General features: G+C 49.9%; 1 protein-coding gene and 1 long non-coding RNA gene across 7 annotated transcripts; both read left to right on the top strand.

Annotated features, from left to right (window-relative positions):
* The first annotated feature begins 312 nt into the window (after positions 1–312).
* Positions 313–4,746, top strand: LOC147246920 (eukaryotic translation initiation factor 4 gamma 1-like). Of its 2 annotated transcripts, XM_086183115.1 has the most exons (12): positions 313–482; positions 674–1,777; positions 2,043–2,172; positions 2,283–2,404; positions 2,582–2,754; positions 2,871–2,996; positions 3,195–3,276; positions 3,407–3,505; positions 3,627–3,764; positions 3,884–3,965; positions 4,128–4,253; positions 4,433–4,746. In XM_086183115.1, the coding sequence occupies exons 1-12, from the start codon at positions 384–386 to the stop codon at positions 4,600–4,602; spliced, it is 2,451 nt and encodes an 816-aa protein (XP_086039241.1). In that variant the 5' UTR covers positions 313–383; the 3' UTR covers positions 4,603–4,746. The 2 variants fall into 2 exon arrangements, with proteins under 2 accessions (XP_086039241.1, XP_086039242.1); XM_086183116.1 differs by lacking the exon at positions 674–1,777.
* Positions 4,747–10,338: 5,592 nt separating this feature from the next.
* LOC147246921 (uncharacterized) lies at positions 10,339–20,749 on the top strand. 5 transcript variants are annotated; one of them, XR_015109798.1, is made up of 6 exons: positions 10,789–10,934; positions 11,410–11,588; positions 16,689–16,850; positions 18,387–18,496; positions 19,009–19,186; positions 20,607–20,742. It is a non-coding gene; the product is annotated as an uncharacterized LOC147246921 (long non-coding RNA). The 5 variants fall into 5 exon arrangements; XR_015109797.1 differs by lacking the exons at positions 10,789–10,934; positions 19,009–19,186 and adding an exon at positions 10,339–10,485 and having other exon boundaries at positions 20,607–20,749; XR_015109796.1 differs by lacking the exon at positions 19,009–19,186 and having other exon boundaries at positions 20,607–20,749.
* The last annotated feature ends 396 nt before the right edge of the window (positions 20,750–21,145 follow it).

A 21,145-nucleotide genomic window follows, 5' to 3' on the forward strand; every position in this document is an offset into this window, starting at 1 on the left:
CCATGCTGTCAGCTGATGGCAGGAGAAGATTAATTTTCTCTCTAATCAGGAGAATTTTATTATTAAAAAGTCCTTGAAGTCATTGCTACTCCGGGAAGAAGGAATACAAATGATTGCTGTTAAAAATTCCAAACTCCAGACAAAAATCTCAGAGCAGGCAGAACAAGGCTCAAAGAAAAGAACTTCCTGCCGAGATGGTAGAGGTCCTTGAGTCAGAATTCAGAGAAAACAGAACTTGAGCTTCCAGGCTGTGACGTGTCAGAGTGACACAACAAAGGACCACAGCGCTGACCTGCTGTATGAGAGAACCTGCTGCACCATCATCTTCATCTTGGTCCTCCTTTCTCATTTTTCACACCAACAATCCCCCAAGCAGGTCACCGATGGCTTTCGCTCGATCAACGTACAGGGCGAACTACCAGCAGGAGACCAACTACGATGGTCCCTCGTACCGCAGACACCGGGCTGGTGACCATGCACAGGTGAGTGGATCACACATCACGCAACCGTGTCACAAGACTGACAGCGAGTCGTGGTTCAGGAGCTGTGAGTGTAGTGAAGCTGTAGAATTTATCAGCTGTTGGGGAATGACCAGGTCTTTCAGGATTGTAGTTTGTATGCTCTTGAAAACTGCATCAGTCCCTATTAAGTGAGTTGTTTGTCCCTTTATCAGCGTCCCTGGAGAGGCAAGACCTCAATTGAGGAGAGGACCTGGGGTGGACGAGGAGACGACGCCAGGAACCATGGCCCTTCTGAGGACGGGCATCGCTGGAGCCGTCCACAACATGTGGAAAGGACCTCCACGAACTACAGAAACAGCGTGGGGGGCCGTGGCCCCTCTGAGGATGGGCATCGTTGGAGCCGTCCACAACATGTGGAAAGGACCTCCACTAACAGCAGAGAAAGCGTGGGAGGCCGTGGCCCCTCTGAGGACAGGCATCGCTGGAGCCGTCCAGAACATGTGGAGAGGACCTCCATGAACAGCAGAGACAGCGTGGGAGGCCATGGCCCCTCTGAGGATGGGCATCGCTGGAGGAGCCGTCCACAACATGTGGAAAGGACCTCCATGAACAGCAGAGACAGCGTGGGAGGCCGTGGCCCCTCTGAGGACGGGCATCGCTGGAGGAGCCGTCCACAACATGTGGAGAGGACCTCCACTCACGCCAGAGACAGCTTGCGAGGCTGTGGCCCATCTGAGGACGGGCATCGCTGGAGCCGTCCACAATATGTGGAGAGGACCTCCACTAACAGCAGAGAAAGCTTAGGAGGCCGTGGCCCCTCTGAGGACGGGAATCGCTGGAGGAGCCGTCCACAACATGTGGAGAGGACCTCCACTCACGCCAGAGACAGCGTGCGAGGCTGTGGCCCCTCTGAGGACGGGCATCGCTGGAGCCGTCCACAACATGTGGAAAGGACCTCCACTTACAGCAGAGACAGCGTGGGAGGCTGTGGCCCCTCTGAGGATGGGCATCGCTGGAGCCGTCCACAACATGTGGCCAGGGACGGCTACAATACAAGAGGACGTTTCCCTGATGGTGATTGGCTGAGCCGGCATAGTCGGCCAGGAGATGTGGGCAGACCCTCAGACAGAGGCTACAAAGGGCGCCGTGGTCCTGACAGGGAGGAGCTGAGCCGCCTCCCTCATCAGCCAGGAGACCTATGGAGACACTCAGCCAGAAATGGCCAGCACGAAGGGGGCCGTCACTGTGAAAACGGTGACCTGAGCTGGCGTAGACGGCCAGGGGACGAGGAGAGGAGCTCAGGCAGGGTACCTGAGGTGAGGTCCAACTCCTTTTCACTCGAAGTTCAAGTCACAAAACTTTTAAGATCTTATTGTGAAGCCATCAGCGATCGACATCTGTGGTATAATTTAGTGTTTCGCTCTTTCAGTTTTGGTCCCAGTTTAGTTGTGGGTGCACAGGAAGATTTGACCCGTCTTGCACACACTGCTAAATCTAAGACTTTGATCCCAGTTGTCTTCATTCTTACCTCGTTAGATCTTGTTTAAGTTTGTAACCTGAGATCTTGTGTTGTCCCTGTAGCCTGCTCCCCTGGTCCACGCACGGGACAGCCGGTCCGAACACAGGGAGCATGAGGACCGTGAAGGTCGTGATGGGCCGCTGAGCTCGACCCAAATCCCCGCCTCCGGCCCTGTGGTCCAGGAGCACCCAGGTATGAACCCAAAAACATTTGATTCCATTGAAAGACTGTTGGTTGTTCAGAATGAGCCTTTTTTAGTGAAACGATGGACTGAACTGAACTCCCTGTGTGTTTCTGTCCAGTTGAGAAGGAGAGCCCCCCCACGCCACCTCCCCCTGTTTCCAATGGTGGCTTAACTGAAGAGCAGGTGGAGAAGAAGTCCTGCGCCATCATTGAGGAATACCTCGAGATTGATGACATGACGGTACGAATATGGCAGAATGAGCTTGAGCTTGATGGGGGAGGGGCAGGTGTGTCCCGACCACTGAGACCCATCTGACCCCCCCTCTGTACATCATCAAAAGGAGAACTCCATATCAACAGGGACAAGAGAAATGTCAGGATTGTTGAACTGCATCTCTTTCTTCCTCTGGTGCTGTAGGAGGCCATGCAATGTGTGGAGGAGCTGGAAAGCGCCGCCCTGCTCAGCGTGTTCGTGAGGCGCGCCATGGACACAACGCTTGAGCACACCAGCAGCGCTCGAGAGCAGGTGGGCCGGCTGCTCCAGCAGCTGGTGAAGGCTGGGACGCTGTCCTCTGAGCAGTACCTCAAAGGGTGAGGAATGACAACACATTGTGTTCATATGTTGTCCGAGAGAGAGGTTTTCCCCTCGCAAGCAAAGCAAAGGAACCTGAGAGTTTAAAGTCTGACTGACCGTTTTTGGGCTGCAGGCTCCGTGAAATCCTTGACGCTGCAGAGGATATGGCCATCGATGTGCCGCTGATTTGGCTCTACCTGGCAGAGCTTATTGCCCCCATGATCTGTGATGGGGGCATCCCGATGGGACATCTCTTCAGGTGAGTGCAGGACATCAGGAAGAACTAACGCAATTGAGTAAAACACAATTTCAGCCAGTCTTACCCAGCCTGGTTTAAAGCTCAGTATCTCAAGCCAATCAAAAGTTGCTCTTCAGTACGGCTAAACTCGCCTTGTCAACTCACGACTGAGTTTGTTGTTGAAGTGAAAAGCTGAACTGTGTGAAATTGTGTGTTCAGGGAGATTTCGACACCTCTGGTGTCTCTGGGGCGAGCCGGGGTGCTGCTGGCTCCCATCCTCCAGCTGCTAGCAAACCAGATGGTAGGTTTTCCACAAATTGAAGCACACGTTTCCATCATCATTGCATGCACAAACTGACGATGGATCCCAAATTGTTGTGTAGTTTATTACATTATTTTCCCTTCATTGAACATCTACTTTTCCACATTAGACCCCGCAAGATGTCGGCGCCCTGTGGACGGAATCAGGGCTGAGATGGGAAGATTTCCTGTCCAAGGATGCGGATGTGGACTTGTTCATCCGCGAGCAGGTCAGCAGGCTGTGTGGTCTTCAGTCTTAGGATTCTTGATCTCGTTTGTTTGTTCTGTTGTTTCACATTTAAAAGACAGCAAGTTGAGCTTTTTTAGATCCAAGTGTTTTTCATATTTCAGAATCTGGAGTTCACAGCAGGAGAGCTCCAGTTAAAAGAGAGCAGGGCTGAAGGTCCGAGGGTCCAGGAGCTGAGCCAACACCTCAGCCAGCTCCTCCGGGCAAATACAGACCAGCACCAGATCCTGGACTGGCTGGAGGTACGTGTTGCCACACTGACCTCGCACATTTGAGAGATCATCATCCGTTCTACTGACCACTGGAGCACATTGCTCTTGGGTGTCAGGGTCAAGACAAATTCTCCTTTATCGTTTTTCAGTCTAACGTGGACGAGGAAGTGGCTGCTTCCAACCAGTTTGTTGCCATTTTGATGGCATCGCTGAGCCAAGTGGCCATGGAAGGTACGTCTGGTTTTTGACAACTGTTGCCCTCATGTTGGGCTCTGAGTCCTGGCTGGAAGTTTTCTGAGAGCCCGTGGACATGTTTGCCTCTACATCAGTGGTCACATTGTGACTTACGTTGTTGCCCTTGAGTTTTGACAAGTCTTGGTTTGCTGGTTTCAGAGGACGATGCAGGATGTCTGAGGGACAGAGCTGCTCTGCTGCAGAGGTTCCTTGTTGAGGAGGACAAACAGCTCCAGGCTCTTTATGCCCTCCAGGTGCAGATGGAGGAACTGCACCATCCAAACAGTGAGTGATGACCTCCTGACCTCCCTGGAGCGAAGGAAGAATCTCGTCTTACAGCTCCTAAATAATACTTGACATAACACAGTATTAGTACCTTGAGACTTGTAAGTTTTGAATTGGGGAAGGGGCATGCTGTGCCTTTCTGGGCAGGTCAAACTGACGTTGCTGTTCTGTCCCTGCAGAGCTGCTGCGGTCCATCTTCGACGCTCTGTATGACGCAGACGTCGTCAGCCACAAGGTCTTCTGCCAGTGGGAGGTCAGCGACGACCCAGAGCAGCAGGAGGGAAAAGCTTCCGCCTTGGAGTCGGTGGAACCGTTCTTCACGTGGTTCCACTGCGACGAGGACCTCTAGTTGGAGAACTTTTCTTGATTTATTTCTTGATTTATTTCTTGATTACAACATTTTGATTCATTGCACCACCTTTTTTCTTTTTGGTGCAAAGTTTCTTATTAATGTGGAAGTTTGGATCTTATTAAAGTGACTTGATTGTAAAAATGTGTCTTGTGACTGAAGTCTTGGCTTTTGTCTGTTCAAGAAACTTGCATGGATCTCAGTGTGCAGGACCTCTTCCTATTAAAAGTCGTCTGTTTTTGGTCTTCCAGCCCACCTCATGGTTGTGAGTGTGTGATTTTCCTCAGAAAAAAAAAGAAAAAAAAAAGGTCCCGGCCTTTGACGAAGGTGTAGTCAGAGGCCTCGCTTGAGTAAACTTACATCACCAGGTGACAGGAAGAGAACTGCTTCGGAGGTGCGAGTCCCAAGTGTGAGTCTCCTGAAGTCGTTGCATGGCGTATTGGAAAGTGTCAGCCACCACAGTTCAACTGTGTTTTCTGTTCAAACCACAAACAGAAAGCAGCTGCATCACTTTTTACTTTTCATTTTTATCTGAATAAATGGCCACAGGAAGGTTTCATCCTCATTTTTCTTTCCCAAACAGAAAAGTTTTACTGAATCAAATCAAGGAAACGTGAGGCGAGGGTTGTCACCGTCTCACTCCTCTGTTTCTCTCTTCTTCGGCCCTCCTGTGTCCCTCTCCTCCCTCACACCCTCGTCCAACGAACTCTGAGCTGCTTTCTTCACTTGATTGATGCTCATAAATTCAATGACCCTCATCGCTACCGTCAAGAAAACAGCAGAAGAAGAATTCGGAGCACCTGATTCGTCAGCAGACCAGAAGCTGCCACTGCTGACCTCGTTGAGTCGGAATCATGAATGTTTCACTGAAACTGTTGAAACACTGCCAGCAGTGACACTTGTGGGTACGGTGATAAGAACACATCCCAGTCACATACAGATTAATCAGCTGTTTTACCTTTTTGTAGTGGGAACTGGAACAGGGCTCGGTCTCTGAAGGCCCTGTGATGAAGCTCCGCGCCTGCTGTGCTAGGAGTCGAGTAAAACCAGTAATCCTCCACCACTTTGTTCTGAGTGATAAAGAAAGGATTCCACCTCAGTGCTACGGTGAACAAGCGTGACCAGCTGGCACATCCAGCTGAAGCGGCTCACCCGTTCACCCATGGTGGCGCCGGACCCCAAACAGACCGCCGGTGTTGTACAGGAAAACATCCGAGCCGACAGTTTCATCTCAACAGGGAAGACTTAAACTCCAGCTCATTCAAACTGACCTGCAATGGTGAAAGCCTCCACTTCCAGTCGTCATGATCACGTAGCTCCCCTCTCCTACGCCTCTCATGGAGTTCTTTGAAGTGAGTTTGTTGTAAAGTTCCAACAACGTGTTTGTTTGATATGTGAAGAAAGCAAAAAGAATGAGACTCTGACATCAAGCAAATTAAATTAATGTGAAAGGAAATAAGAATGTATATGGATATACCTGTACATATGTGTGTGTACGTACATGATTGTTTTTCCTTCCCCGTGAGTCATAAAAATGCTCATTAAAAGACATTTGTTCTGAGATGCAACCGGCTTTAATTGAGCTAAATCTCCACTCATTAATCACAGATTAACCAGGACAAATTTAAATGCATGGCTGGAGCTGCCAGATTATTCATGGTGCCTCCTCCATTTCACCACTTTCATCCCAAACCTGCTCGTTCCTTTTTGTAACCATGGCAGCCAGTCTCACTCATCTTACATGTTCATGCCAAACTGGAGACTTTTTAAAATATCGGTCTCCATGTATGAATACGTACCTGCAGGTAGGGGGCGACTGATTGCGGTCCCAGTGGTGTTGCCCCGTCTCATTTGCTGGTCCTCGGTTCCCGGAGGTGAACGGGGCACCTGGTGAACAGAGGATCATCCCAACGTGTCTCTGCAGGTTTGACGGGGCCTCACCAAGTGCTGCAAAAATGATGAATAATTCAAGCCCAGTCCTGCAAACACAGTGGAGCTGAAAGCCCAGCAGCCTCTCGTGGGCAAGCAGATGAGTTCCTGGTCGCACTGGAATTCAAACCTCCAGTTCACAAAGCGGATAAAACACAACAAATGGCAGAGCAGAGCTCTTCTGAGGCGCGTTTACGCAGCAGATTTAGAGATTCGATTTTAGAGATCAAGTCAGCTGGAAGTGAATTAATAAAGTAGGAAAAACCTCAAACCTCCACCCAGTTTTCATGCGTTATTTATGCCAGTAAGTGTCATGCATGCATGTGGACTGTAAAGTGTTAATGGAAACAGAAGAAATTTCGGCGCGGACATTTGCTGTTGCGCCAGAAGACTTTACAATTCGGTTGTCAGGAGTTCCTAGAAATTTCACTCATCAAAGTCAGAGTGAATTTCCTTGAGCCTTTTTTTTTGGTCATCTTGAGTTTTGGTTGCTGGTTTTGTCTCTTAACAGAGTACAGAGTCTCTCCTGGACAGACTACAGGAGAAACCTGGTCTCTGCTACCAGTTCTAGTCAACACGCAGGCAGCAGCGTTCTGGACCAGCTGGAGAGTCTTTAGGGACTTATTAGTCCAGCCTGAAAGTGTCCATCATGACACAGAGCTGAATCCTTTCAGATACTTTGAAAGTCCACATGAAGGCCTTCTCAAAGCGTCCTGTCGTGAACGGCCTTCAGCTGATGGGTGAAGTGCGCGGCCCCTTTAAAGGGCCACAGGGTGACCTCCATTTGCTGAGAGTGACCTCCATCCGTTGATCGACAGTTCGCTTGAAGAGGGACGACTGGAAGACACGGCCGCACCGTCATGGCGCGGAAACAGACACAGCGCCACCCAGTGGAGCCGTCCTGCTAGGGGTACTGAGGCCACCCCATCCCTCTGGACTCTGTATGTGTTTGAGCTCCCTGGGATGAAGCCGGCGCGGCGCACTCAGCCTCCACATTGAGTACGATTTCGTTGTGATGTCTTTTTAGTCGAGTTTCCATATGAACTCTGCTCCATACTCCTCACTTCCCTTTCAGCTGGCAAACCTGCAGAGCTGCAGAGAAACTCCTGCATGTCGCCTCCCGGAGGGTTGTATTTGCTGCGTCTACATGAAAGCTTAATTGTCGAGTTAGCCGGTAAGTGCGCGTTTGATTTTGATTTACCGCCTATTAAACACGCAGGATCCGTCACTGTAAGACAGCAACATCATTGATTCACAGTGGAGGAGTGACGGGAACATGTCAGCAGCACCCCAGCGTGAATGACGCCTCTGCAGGCTGCGAAAGAGAAAAGGTTGTTTTCTTTGGTTTTCCAATATCCTGTCACACACTCACACACACGCTTTCATCTGTCAAATATACCTCTTACTTCCATGTGAAGAGACAACATATTTGAGCTCAAAGAGCAGTGAGAGTTCGAGACGTAACCGTCTTTGAAAAGGGATGTGACAGTTGTGTTCTTTCATGAGTGCGACCACGCAGATCGACGACGCGGATGATAGTTTTTAAACAGTAATCCCGTGCGCTGTTTACCAGCTGTATAATTGTCCTCATAAATGTGGTGAATCATCGTTGACAGTGTTTGTGCATTTACAGTCACAGCAAGAGTCTTCAGATGTCGGCATGGATGTTTATGTTCTTCACCGACGCTGCTTCAGATCCTCAGTCGCTGATCCTGGAGCTCAGGAACCGGATAAGGTCAGGAGTACTCACGCAGATTTGCAATGGAGCCCGACGTACGCTGCCCCCTATTTGTTTGGAGGGTGATAACAGTTGGCCAATCCTCACACGAGGCATCTTCAAGTCTTAATGTCTTATTTTAAACTCCTTAGAACAGCCCTCTGACTTGGAGGTGAGGATGTTCCAATGCAAACTTCTGTGTTTGGGCCTCACTTGAGCTCTTTGCCCACCAAACTGGTGCAGGTTCTAGAACCGCTTACACTCAGGGTTTTCTGAAGCCTGGTCCGCCTTTCAGACCTCACCTGTCCTCTCATCAGTTCTGAGGATGTTACGTAATGGAAGTCGCTCTCCTGTGCGGAGCTGTCGCTGCTGCAGAGGCAATAAAACAGGAGGGGAACAAAGAAACTTCACTCTTATGAAGACAAGATGAATAAAACAGGATTGAGATTCTTTCCTTTCATTGGCTCCCATGCAGGTGGAGTGCACATGTTACGTGTGTCACGTGTCATCGCTCACGTGTTCAGGAGAGAGGAGCAGGGGGGCTGGCACACACTTCCTGTTCACTTCTCGCTGCAAACCTGGTTTTGTAACTCAGTTTGTGTTTGTGAAGGTGTGAAGCCGTTCACTACTGAGGTCTGTCGGTGATCGAGATCCGTCTGAAGAAACAACAGCTAAAATGGGGGGGGGGGGCTTTTCAGGGCAGAAAAGAAGCAGGAAACATGGATAAACGTCACATGGCCTCCACCACACTCGGCGACACTCGGCGACAGAGGAATCGGAGCAGGTTGTTAAGCTGATCCACAGGAGAAAAAGTCTGTTTTGTATGAAGAGAAGGGGAAAAAAACCCTGCCAAGATGAGAACACAACTGTCTCCGCCCACCGGAGCTCCTTTTCTAGTGCAAGTGGAGCTCGTGAGGAGCGTCACCTCGAAATGGATTCAATTTCTGAGGAGATTTCAAACTGTGCCACATTCACACCACCGCCCTGCGTCCACAGAGACGGCAGCTTTCAGCAGGTGCAGTAATCCCTGAGCGCTTCAGGGATGCACGCTCAGGTCTCTGACGTGTACAATCACAAGTTTAGAAAGTTGAACACAGAAAAAAAACATTTCTAATGTGGCTTTTGTTCTGTCAGGGCTGTCATTCAAATGTGTCATCCAGTAAACGCATCCCAGCCTCATCTCATTGGTAGTCAGCGGAGGACGTGAATCTGTGCTTCCTGACAGCTTTGAACGTGTTTGAACGCTTTCAACTGTCAGATTGTTCCGACAGTTCATCCCACAAGAGGAGAATGCAGCCGAGTAACGGTGAGGTGGGGGTCATGGCGGGTCCTTGGGGACGTCATCTCAACAAGCCAATCGTCTCGCCATTTGAAATCTTTGTCAGGATTGATTGTATTGCACCTTGAGAAAGTCACATCGACCACCACGTCCCGTATTCAGTTCCTCTCAAACCAGATTATTAATCCATAAAAACCTAAATGGGGCACTTGTACCCTCGGGGCTACGCCCGGCCAACTGCTAGTCCTCCATCCATATTAAAACCGTGTTTAATGTTTTTCCCACCTGTTGCTTCTCGTCCTCTGATTGGCTTTGAGCCGGTCGGAGGCAGAGGATGCAACGCGCAGCCGCGTACGTCCACTTCCCCCTCCGTCTGAGTGGATGAGACTCTTCAGCACCTGATATGTTGCTGTGCTTGCTCAGATACGGATGAATGGGTGAAGCCAACACCCAACCCCCCCGTGACTCGAGGAAAGAGCAGGTTTTTGTTTTGGGAATTTTATTTTTAACGTGATTTATCAAAATGCAGTTTAATGCCGACAACTGAAATGTGTGATATCCTGTGACGGAGGTGATTTTCTGTTCTTACTTGAGCAAAAATCTGAAAAAGAAAATTCCAAACTGGCCAAAGAAGGTTCAAACAGAAGGCTGAGAAGAACAAAGTTTTCCCAAAAACTACGAGTATTGAATCAAGTATTTTGTTCTTGTCATGATCCTTGTCTTGAGTTCCTGTTTTATTTTGTAGTTGGTGTCCTGTCTTCCTGTGTGCGCCCTGCTGTGACGACCTCACGTGCCGCACCTGTGACTGCCGCACCACCTGTGTCTCGTTTCCTCGTGTATTTCACCTCTGGACCGATGACTGATGAAGGGTTTTCAAGACGGTCGATGTTCAAAGCTGTACTTGAGAACAAACTGAGGGTTTTTAGAATGTGATTGTTCTGCTGGTCAGGAACAGCAGGTGAAGTTGGAAAAGCAGATTTACTGTTTCCAGAAACATCCTTGATTCCACTCCCTCTTCAACAGGGCACACCGACCACAAGAGAGGACCAATATTGAATTATTCAGTTCAGTGTGACAGATTTAAGCTGCAGCGCCTGGCGGTCTGTGTTCCTCCCATAATGCCCCCTAAAACACGACCCCCAAGTTCAACGCTCAAAGAACTGAAAAAAAGAAAACCATCCCTCTGGAACCGATTGGCTGAAGAGGAGGACGGGATTATGTTTGCTCAACCACTGAAACACATGCAAGCACAGGAGCAGGAAGAAGACGGCCTGAGCTTCACGCAGCGGCACACGGCTACCGTAGCAGAGCGCCCACCAGCCCCTCCAGCGCTCACGCCCCTCTGCTTCACTTCATCCTCCTACATTTGATATTAGCACCCACAGCGTGTGTTGTTTTTCCCTTCAGGTCCTCGCTGACAGGAGTCTTGATGTCTCTCTCTCCTGCGTTTCATCTTCGTGACTCCAGAACGCAGGAAGAGCCGGCCTTGTATATTTAGCTTGAAGCTAACGGAGGCTGATGCTAACAGCAGCTAAACTGCGCAGGTTGTTTGGTGTGATTCAGGACTTCATCATCCAGCCCACACACTTTGTCATGGGATAAAACCAAACAGTCATTCGTTTGTTCTCAACTGCAAGCTCAATCAGCATCGCCGGCTCTTTCTGCAGTTTATGTACACATGGGGGGGGGGCATCATTGCACCGTTGAATAGCCTCTGAAAAGTGAGACGAGCAGTGCAGAGGTGACACTTTGTGTTTAATTTATGTTGAAGTGAGGCACGAGCACACTGGAGGTGTGATAATGTATTAATCCCTCTCTCTGTCGCTTTCTCCTCATAATCCTTCCTCCTGCCACTGATCGGAATTAATTACTCTTCTAATAGGCTGCAAGTACGCGGGAGGAACGTGTGAGCAGGTGCCTCCTGAGACGGTCTGAATGAAGCGGCGCTGGCAGCTTCCTCACCTGCCATCATCACTACGTGAGAAACGTGTAACCGTAGAAGCCAAGCTAACTTCTGCGTTTGCTGACCACCTGCGACACAGGACCTGGTGCAACCCTCGCGTGAGTACTGCTGAAGTATTTATACACCAAATACTACCAAAACTTCCTAGCATTGAGATGCAGAATCTTTGAATCATGTTGTGAGTTTTGGCACTTGGGAGTGAAAAGTCACGGCATGAATGCGGTATGACGGCGACGCAGGGCCGGCGTCCTGTACATGTGACTGTTGTTACGATGAACGATGTTTCGCAACTGTGCTGATTCCTGTCTGTTTACGTCGATGCTGCTGCTGATATGTTGATTCATCTGCTCTTAATCCAATAAATTAATAACGACACCGAGTTCAAGCTCTGATTTGCCGCCGGTTCCATGCTTGAATTTGAGAACAGGCTTTGCGTTTGTTGACTCGCTGAGGAAGAGAAGTGTTTTCTCCCTGAAGCAGGAGAGAAACGCCGCGGTTGCTGTGCTGCTGCTGTGCGCGTGCATCCGAAGCGTCTTTGAGGCGGGACTATCAGCGTCGAAACGTTTAATCCGCGGTGGTTTTCTCTAGATTGAGTCAGCGGTGGCTGAGTTCCTCGATGGCTGGGATCAGTAACAGAAGAGTTCCTCAACATTTCAGGATAAATCCTGTTCCAGAGTAGAGAGCGAGAACAGTCTCATGGTCCTTCACTGAGGTGTGCTCGGGCCTGGAGCCGCAGGTTCTGGTCCTGCATCCTGGTTCAGTGTTGGATTGCGATCCCCTTTGTGTCTAATCCATCACTTCACCAGAAACCCACCGGATCGTCCCACTTTCCAAAGCGACTCTGGGAACACAAACGCCGGCGTCACCTGCGGTGCTCGGATGTGCTTGACACCTGCGCCACTCTGCAATCAAGCAGCAGCATCACTTTGAATTATTTATGAGCCAAAATTTGGTGTAATCACAGCGGTGATTCAGTTGCTGCTGGGTCCTGTGAGGGAACGCCATCGAAAGAAGGCAGCGCTCCTCGCAGTGAAGGTCGTTCTTCAGCGTTTACAGTTCAATCATGGATCGCACATTTGAATATTCGCCTCTGGACTCTCAACGCCGCATGCGGACCAGTCATTTACATGCCATTTCCATGGTGTTATGGACTGTGCAGCTGAGCGACGGGGTGACATTGATGTGACCTTCAACCAGAGGAGCAGAAGCTGTGTGTTGCAGCTTCTTGAGGTGCGCCGCGATTCGCAGGTCTGTCTCATGTAATTCATGAGAGCTGCTGTGTTTGAAGACGGCTGCTTGGTCACGATTGGAAGCTTGGACGGCAGAGAAGAGGGAGACCATGAGGAGAAGATTAACGAGACACAGTCCAGCATATTCTTCTAATTATAGACCTGTCACCCTCAGCGTGTGGATTTCTGAACCGCATCTGTCTGCAGACTCTGAGTAGAAGGGACCCAAGAGGAGGGCGTCCAGGTTCTGTTCTCGAGGGAGGGGATCTGACGACAGGGGAGGGGACACTGAATGGAGGAGCCGGAAGGGAAAGTTCTCCTCCTAGCGGTCGGTGTCCTCCTCCTAGCGGTCGGTGTCCTCCTCCTCCCGCTCGCAGTCATGACTGAAAGAACAACGTCGTGGACACAAGGCGGTTTCCCCAGGTGGGAGGAGCCACAGCTGAGCAGAGCCACTTCAGACAAGAGCCAGGTGAGGTGGCGCAGGATGTCACCTGGCCACCTCCCTAGGGAGGTGTTCCAGGCAGACCCAGGTCCAGGTGGAGGGACTGATTCTCCACGCTGGCCTGGGTGACATCAGAGGAACATTTTGGGAACTTTACCTCCCGCAGCGGCGCCGTTGGAAGGTGGGCGGTTGCTGCAGCACGTGAGAGACGCACTTTCAGGAGCCAATAGAATGTTTTATTCACCGTTTTCAATTTTGCAAACTACAGTCTGTGTGTGTGTGTGTCTGTGTGCGCACGTGCGTGTGTGTGTGTGTGTGGGCCACACAATTAAATGAATAATGGATTGCCCCTCCCAGGAAGATTTGTCTCCTGCTCTTTGTTTTTCTCTGTAACACAATCTTGAACATATCCTGGAAGTACCCCTCCACACACACACACACACACACGCACACACACACATGAATTATTGAGCTTCCAGATGTTGTGATGATGTTGTGATGAGTCCTCTCAGTCAGCTGCTCTCTCTCCTCATGCATCTCTGCTGGTTTTCCACATGTTTTCTGGGCTTGTTCAGTTTCAGTAGTGAATTAATTTTCATTTTGCTTCATTGAGAGTAATCGTGTGTTTAACAGGGATTATTTGTGTGTGTGTGTTCCGTTTGGGTTGCCATATATCATTTTAATTAGTTGGTTTTTGGAGATCAGAGTCTCACCCAAACAGTTGCTGGATTCACATTTAATTCCTCTCATGGAACGTGACCTACGGATCAGCCCGCCTGCTCGTCGCTGGATTTGTTAGGGAGTCACACTTTAAAGAATTCATGACTTAAAAGAAGCCGCAGCTCTGAGGCGGTGAGCGGCGCTGTGTTTAGACGGCGTGTGTCATCTTCTGGGGCTCGGAGAGTTGCCATCAATTATTCAGGTCAGACAAGAACAACAATGAAATCAAATTTCCTGAAGAATGAGAGATGAGCCAGGACAGGATGAGATCATGAGCAGCTGGAACTCCCTGGGTCATGTGACTTCTCCAGTGCGCTAACATGTATGTTACTGCAGCGTTGGTGTTCTGAGTGTCTCTCGGTTCTGGCCTGCTCGGTAGAGGAACCTCAGCGCCGTTCCACAGATGTTGACTGGCCTGCGTTCTTGATTTGCTGTGCAGATGATGACCATGTTGGAGTCTGGAGGCTTGGGGAGGTTTTTTTGTGTCGCCCGTTGTAACTCAAGAGCTAAAAGTGCTGTGAGTCTTTGTGCTGAGTCAAAAAGTGAATCATCCTTTCAGGGTTTATGAACGTTTTATTCGAGGCTGGTGACTTCCTGCGCCGTCTCACTCGCCTCCTCCCAGCCAGCAGCCCCTCGCCCACCACCCCAGCTTCTATCAGTGGCGCATCTATGGGGAGGTGTGTGTGTGTGTGTGTGTGTGTGTGGTGTGTGACTGATCTTTCTCTTTTGTTGTGGTAGTTTTTTTTGGGATCTGACACCAAAATACCTCAGTTTTCTCAGAATATATTCTCTTGTTCAAAATGTGAATTATCTGGGTGATGTACAAAGAAAGTTGAACACATTCATTCTCTCACCCACTTGCTGTGTGTGTGTGTGTGTGTGTGTGTGTGTGTGTGTGTGTGTGTGTGTGTGTGTGTGTGTGTGTGAGAAACAAACACAAATTCAGTTTCCCACAGCAGCTGGAGGGTCTCAAGGGTCCTGCTGAGGAGAATCAGGGCTGATCTGAATGAACCAGTCATCCAGCTGACTTAGATCCTCAGCTGAACCTCAACAGGCTCCACGGTGGGATGGAGGACAGCGAGCTGATGAAGCTAATGCTAAGCTAGTGTTCAGCTAATCATGAGGGAGCACCTACAGACTGCTCCTTCCTGACACTGGCTGTTACTGGCTGACACCGGCTGTTACTGGCTGACACCGGCTGTTACTGGCTGACACCGGCTGTTACTGGCTGACACAGGCTGTTACTGGCTGACACAGGCTGTTACTGGCTGACACCGGCTGTTACTGGCTGACACCGGCTGTTACTGGCTGACACCGGCTGTTACTGGCTGACACCGGCTGTTACTGGCTGTTACTGACACCGGCTGTTACTGGCTGACACTGGCTGTTACTGGCTGACACCGGCCTACACTGGCTGTTACTGGCCGACACTGGCTGTTACTGGCTGACACTGGCTGACACCGGCTGTTACTGGCTGACACTGGCTGTTACTGGCTGACCCTGGCTGTTACTGGCTGACACCGGCTGTTACTGGCTGACACTGGCTGTTACTGGCTGACACTGGCTGTTACTGGCTGACACGGGCTGACACCGGCTGTTACTGGCTGACACCGGCTGTTACTGGCTGACACCGGCTGACACTGGCTGTTACTGACACCGGCTGTTACTGGCTGACACTGGCTGTTACTGGCTGACACTGGCTGTTACTGGCTGACACCGGCTGTTACTGGCTGACACTGGCTGTTACTGGCTGACACCGGCTGTTACTGGCTGACACTGGCTGTTACTGGCTGACACCGGCTGTTACTGGCTGACACTGGCTGTTACTGGCTGACACCGGCTGTTACTGGCTGACACCGGCTGTTACTGGCTGACCCTGGCTGACACCGGCTGTTACTGGCTGACACCGGCTGTTACTGGCTGACACTGGCTGTTACTGGCTGACACCGGCTGTTACTGGCTGACACCGGCTGTTACTGGCTGACCCTGGCTGACACTGGCTGTTACTGGCTGACACTGGCTGTTACTGGCTGACACCGGCTGTTACTGGCTGACACTGTCTGCAAACCGAAAAGGACAAGAGTGACAGCAGAGGGGAAAGAATCTTGTGATTGTGATGAAAACACAGAACGAACCTCCGTAGAAAAGGACGACAAAATTCATGGGTACAAGACGCAAGATAATTCCATTAAAGGTTCCTTGACTTTGAAAAAACTTCTGTCCGAGTCTGATATCCTGATAGAGACGGTGGCGTCATCGCTAGCATGCTAATCGCCTGTTTGGGGCTAAAGGGTGAAGGAGGAGGAGCGGAGGCCTGAGTGCGACTCCCATCTGGTCCAGTGACTCTACGCCTGCAGCGACCAGTGCTGCCATTCACAGCTGAGACCACAACAGGAATACAAGAACAACTGTTCAGAAAGGTTCTTTCATCGCCATTCTGGGTGTTTTCTGGCTGGTAGAGATCATTTCGTGAGGTGTGAGGAAGTCTAATTGCTCTTTGGTTCTTGATGATTCCTGCACTGACAGGTTCAGTGGTTCAGTTTTCCCTGTTTGTCTCAAACATTTTCCTGAAGAGAAGAAAGTCTCTGCAGGCTGAGCTGAGGAGCCAGAAGCCCTCCGAGCTGCGCTAACAATGTGGAGCCTGAGTTCAGCGCTTCTGACGGCTCCTCTAATGAGGATCAACTGTCTCAACAAGTACAGATGGGTGGAAAATACTCCAAAGTGACAAGATCTGCTCTCATTTGTTCTTCAGAGTTTGTGTTTTCTGTGTGTGCGTGCACGGGCGCGCGTGTGTGTGTGTCTTCCAGTGAGACAGGCCAAAAAGAAGCAGGCTTAAGCAGCAGCGGGAGCATGAAGAAGAGCGACACAAATAGAAAGTGAATAAGATGGCGAGCAGCGCTGAGAGAAGCAGAGCAGACGAGAAAACAGGAACTGACACGGGACGCCTGAAGCTACGCTCCAAGTACTAGGTCAATTTCCTGTCTCTCAATTCTCTACTTCCTGTCTGTCAGCCGAGTCCTGAATTCTACACACACAAAAACACAAAACATTGTACAAATTGGACCCATCCTGACCGCAGGCAGAACCTGGCCTCAGCCCAGCAGCTCCACTCCTCTTCAGTAACGCACAAAAACTCCAAAAGGCTTTGACAATTTCCTCTCCCATTTTTCCATCTGGAACAAACTTGGAAAAAGTCAAAATTAAAACTGGGCAACAATAAATCTTCCCGTGTGACATCTGGGGGTGGGGGGGGTGGGGGGGGTGGGGGGGCGCGTCGCCGGCACTGGGACCTGTTTTTCTGGGGGGGTGGGGGTGGGGGATTTACGTGTCAGAGCAGGACTGCAGCAGAACTGTCTTGACTTGAATCACTCCGTCTAAACATCATGAAGCTTTAATGAGTTTGCTCTGCACGCCTCGCAGCCTTAATGGAGCCATTTTGATTAGCGCCGCACAATTAATCGAAATTAATCGCAAATATATGGCCAGCTGCAATTGTCAAATCGAGGGAAGGCGCAATATTTGTGGAAGACTAATTATGTATCAAAACAACATTTTGACTCCAACAGCGTGGCGCTGCAGAGACGTGGACACGTCAGCCTCCGCGGGCGGGAGAAGGCAGAACCTTCACCCCTGAAAACTACACGACCAATTAAAACATGTCCTCCAATATCACAATAAGCATCGAAATTATTCCAATTAGATGGTTTTTCAAATCCTGCAGCCGTGATTCCCGCGGCTGGAGGGGTTGGCGGGTGATGAGAGGAATAAATGAATCAAAAGCAGCAGCAGCTGAATGCCAATCGCAACACGCGATGCAGTTGCCGTCGTTCTCATGATGATTAGACTAAGAGGCTCTCCATGAGCGCTCAAGCAGCGCTAAACAACAGCAGCTCATGTTGCTTTGAGGAATGCGGACTTTCAGTCGTTGAACATTTTGAATATTTTCTTTTGTTGAGGAAGCTTTTAGCGGGCGCTACGTACGGTCGTTGGCTGCAGCTAATGGGTCATCAAACCTGCCGCCACAGCTTTTCATGATGATTGTTATTATTATTATTATGACGACTGTGATTATGATCATCATTATGGTGGTGGTTGGAATCTTTCTCAGTAATCCAGAGAAACATTTTCATAAGAAGCACTCTTGAGAAGCAGACAAAATGAATACAGATGAAAACAAATGTGACAGTGCTTCATTATTGTGCTCCACCTCTCCATCTCGCGGCGCCGTCGAGGCTCCGAAGGCACTTTCTAGGATAAAAGGGGGGGAAAGTATAAAATTTGTATGGAAAGCAAGAATCTATTCAGCTGTCAGCTTGCACTCAAGTCGAATTTCTCAGAAGGAGTGAGGAGCACTTAGGCTGAACCCTTGTTTCTGCCGTACACACTGACGCTTGAGAAGGGAGCGCAAGGACGAGGAGGCAAGTTTACGAGACGTTTCCACGGCGAGCATGAGAATAAGCTGCTTTTGTCAACTCCAACAAAATGCACATTCTTGTCTTCATCAGGTTCCCTCATTCATGGCCTCGACATTCTGGGGAGGAAGACGTCTGTCTGTCTGTCTGCGATAAATACGTGACAGGAATGTGCACCGGCCCTGGCATCTGTAATGACTGATGTAAGATTTCTTTCTGTGTGTGTGTGTGTGTGTGTGTGTGTGTGTGTGTGTGTGTGAGGTTTGTATTCAGCAAGGCAATGTGAAGAAAGCAGCAGGTATGCACCAATAACACCACGACAGATATTACATTCTGTGTAGGACACACACACACACACACACACACACAGATAATGGTGCGGCCCGCTGCACAACCTCTGCTCTCTCACTTGAGGGAGGATGGCAAAGGCGACGTTATGAGATTGAACAAAGATAAAAGGATGAAAGGAGGCGACTCCTGTCGATTCCTCTGCAAAGAACAGTTACACCTGGATTATTGCTGGCAGGCTGAAGACCAGCACGACAGGTCAATAGCAGCAGTGTGATGTCACTGAGTTTTTAAAGACACTGTGTGTGAGTGTGAAATACTCGGGCAACAGCTAAAAAGTGTATATTACCTTTCAAGTACTCACTAATAGGAGTCTTGACCTCACAAAGATGTTTTTCCCTCCTGCATCACTTCTTTGTGACTGCAGGATGCAGGAAGGTCCAGCCTGTCGGATTAAAGTCTGGACAGAGAGCGACGTTGAGTGGGGAGGCCATGTTTGGTCTGGTGGCATCCGAGCAAAACCTCCCGTCCTGAACGAGACGATTTCCTCACAGAAATGTATTCTGGAGTCACGAGGAAGAGCAGCAGGAAGGAAAAACACCTTGGTGAGCTCTTGAAGGTCAAAGCACACTTCCTGGGTGAAGTATCAAGTATTTAACAGGGAACTGGGGACGAATGAGCGCTGTTGCAGCTTCAGCTTGCAGCAGCAGTGGAGAACCCTCTATGAATGCTCCTGGGTCTGATCGACATGCAGCTCTGAGTGTGAGGACACACACCTGCTCACACACCGACATGCACAGAAATGGTCATTGCAAGTCTTATTACTGTGTCTCACTGGAGCCATCGCCAACGCTGTGGGCCCCGAGATGCTGTTGATGCCCGCAGCAAGCCGACCAGTGGGTGGGCCGTCAACCAGGTGGGGGGAGAGATAATGGAAGCGCTGTGGGTTTGGGCCTTTCTCTGAAAGTATGGAGCCTGCAGGCTGAGTGGATGAATGCTGCAACTTCTCACAGCGCATCTCCTTTTTTCCATTTGATCAGTTCAGATCGGAGCAGTTGACTTGAGAAGCGGGCCTGACGCCGGCGGGTCCGCTCGCTCAGCCAGTCCTCCGTTATGAGGGTGAGAATCCAGACTGAGGGTTGATTTGTTTCAGCGGCCATCAAAGGAAACACGGTGACCACGAGCTCTCAGCACAGAGTTGAGCCATCACACGGAGGAGAAGCGTCGTCAACGCCAGGTTTCACCGTGAGAATAACCGGCCTTAAAGCGTCTTTTTTGTTTACACTCCTAAAAAGTAAAGACTGAAACTTCGTGGCTTGAGTGTGAAACGGTCTCCCAGCTCAGGGGCTGCTGAAGTCGGCCGAGCTGCGTGGTTTCCCTGCAGGAGCTGGAAAAGGAAGGAGAGGAAGATGTTCCACTATTTCACGTGCTGCCCTTTAAAAGGTGGACGTGTGCAGGTTGAGTGTTGTGGTGACAACAACTATTTGTGCCCCCTAAAGCTGAAATGAAACTCACCCCCCTGCTGCTCCATATATATTTTATGAGCTTCAAGGTTTGCCGCGGTCATCCTGCCAGAATGAAGAACTCTCTGCTGGACTCCATCCCCACGCCTCCTGCAGGTGTAGCTTGTTACAGGTAATCGTCTGCCATATTTCTCTGGCATCCGTGGAACCTGTGCAGGTCGGCTCCAAGGCTGCTGCTGCTGCTGCTGCACTCGTCTACGGTGCATCATAAAGACTTGACTTGTGCCTGTTGCCCCCTCCACCGCTGCCACCCCCCTCCAGTTCCTCCCCTTAGTTTTCCCTTGTGAACCTGGTTTCTGATGACGCTCATTAATTCACAACCTGCAGCCGTACGGGTGAGAACAGAAAACAAGAGAAGATAAAATGACAGAAGGTTCACGAGCAGAGGGCACGCTGCTGCATCGGGGGTGTGTGTGTGTGTGTGTGTGTGTGTGTGTGATTCAATTTAATAACTTTATTGTCTTTGCAGCTCCAACACTGACAGGAATTCTTTGTTTTCCAGGTCATGACACATGAAATGAAATGATGCTTCATTCAACGTGAGCGGCGACGGAATGATCACCGCTCGTCCCCCGAGACAAGCAGGAGAAAATGGTGCAATAAGACAAAAGATAATTAATGTGAATAAATAAAGACACTTCAGGGACACTGCAGTTGCCACACACCAGCGGGGGGGGGGGGGGGGGGGGGACGGGGGGGCACGCCTCTGTACCAGAAACAACCCTCTTATTCTACATTTAATGATAGGCATTAGGAGCTGCGTCAGACGCTCTCAAATCAATTCAAAGTATGAACATCTTCCTTCCACTCAGAAAGCTGGAAATCAAAGTGAGGAATGAAGAATGGAACCGGAGGAAAGAAGCACACGAAAAACAAGAGAATAGAAAGTCCATGAAATATTGAACTGTCAAGAAGCCCTCAGCCTGCAGAGCCCAGGAGCAGGAGGGAAGGTTGGCGACGAGGAAATCCGAACACCAGGCGTCAGAGGCAGGTTTTAATACTGTCTCAGCCAGTACTTTTCATGTACTATTACTGTATATT

This window comes from Aulostomus chinensis, chromosome 17 (assembly GCF_037954235.1).
Source record: "Aulostomus chinensis isolate RoL2024-O1b breed Wild chromosome 17, RoL_Achi_v1.0, whole genome shotgun sequence".
NCBI lineage: Eukaryota > Metazoa > Chordata > Actinopteri > Syngnathiformes > Aulostomidae > Aulostomus > Aulostomus chinensis.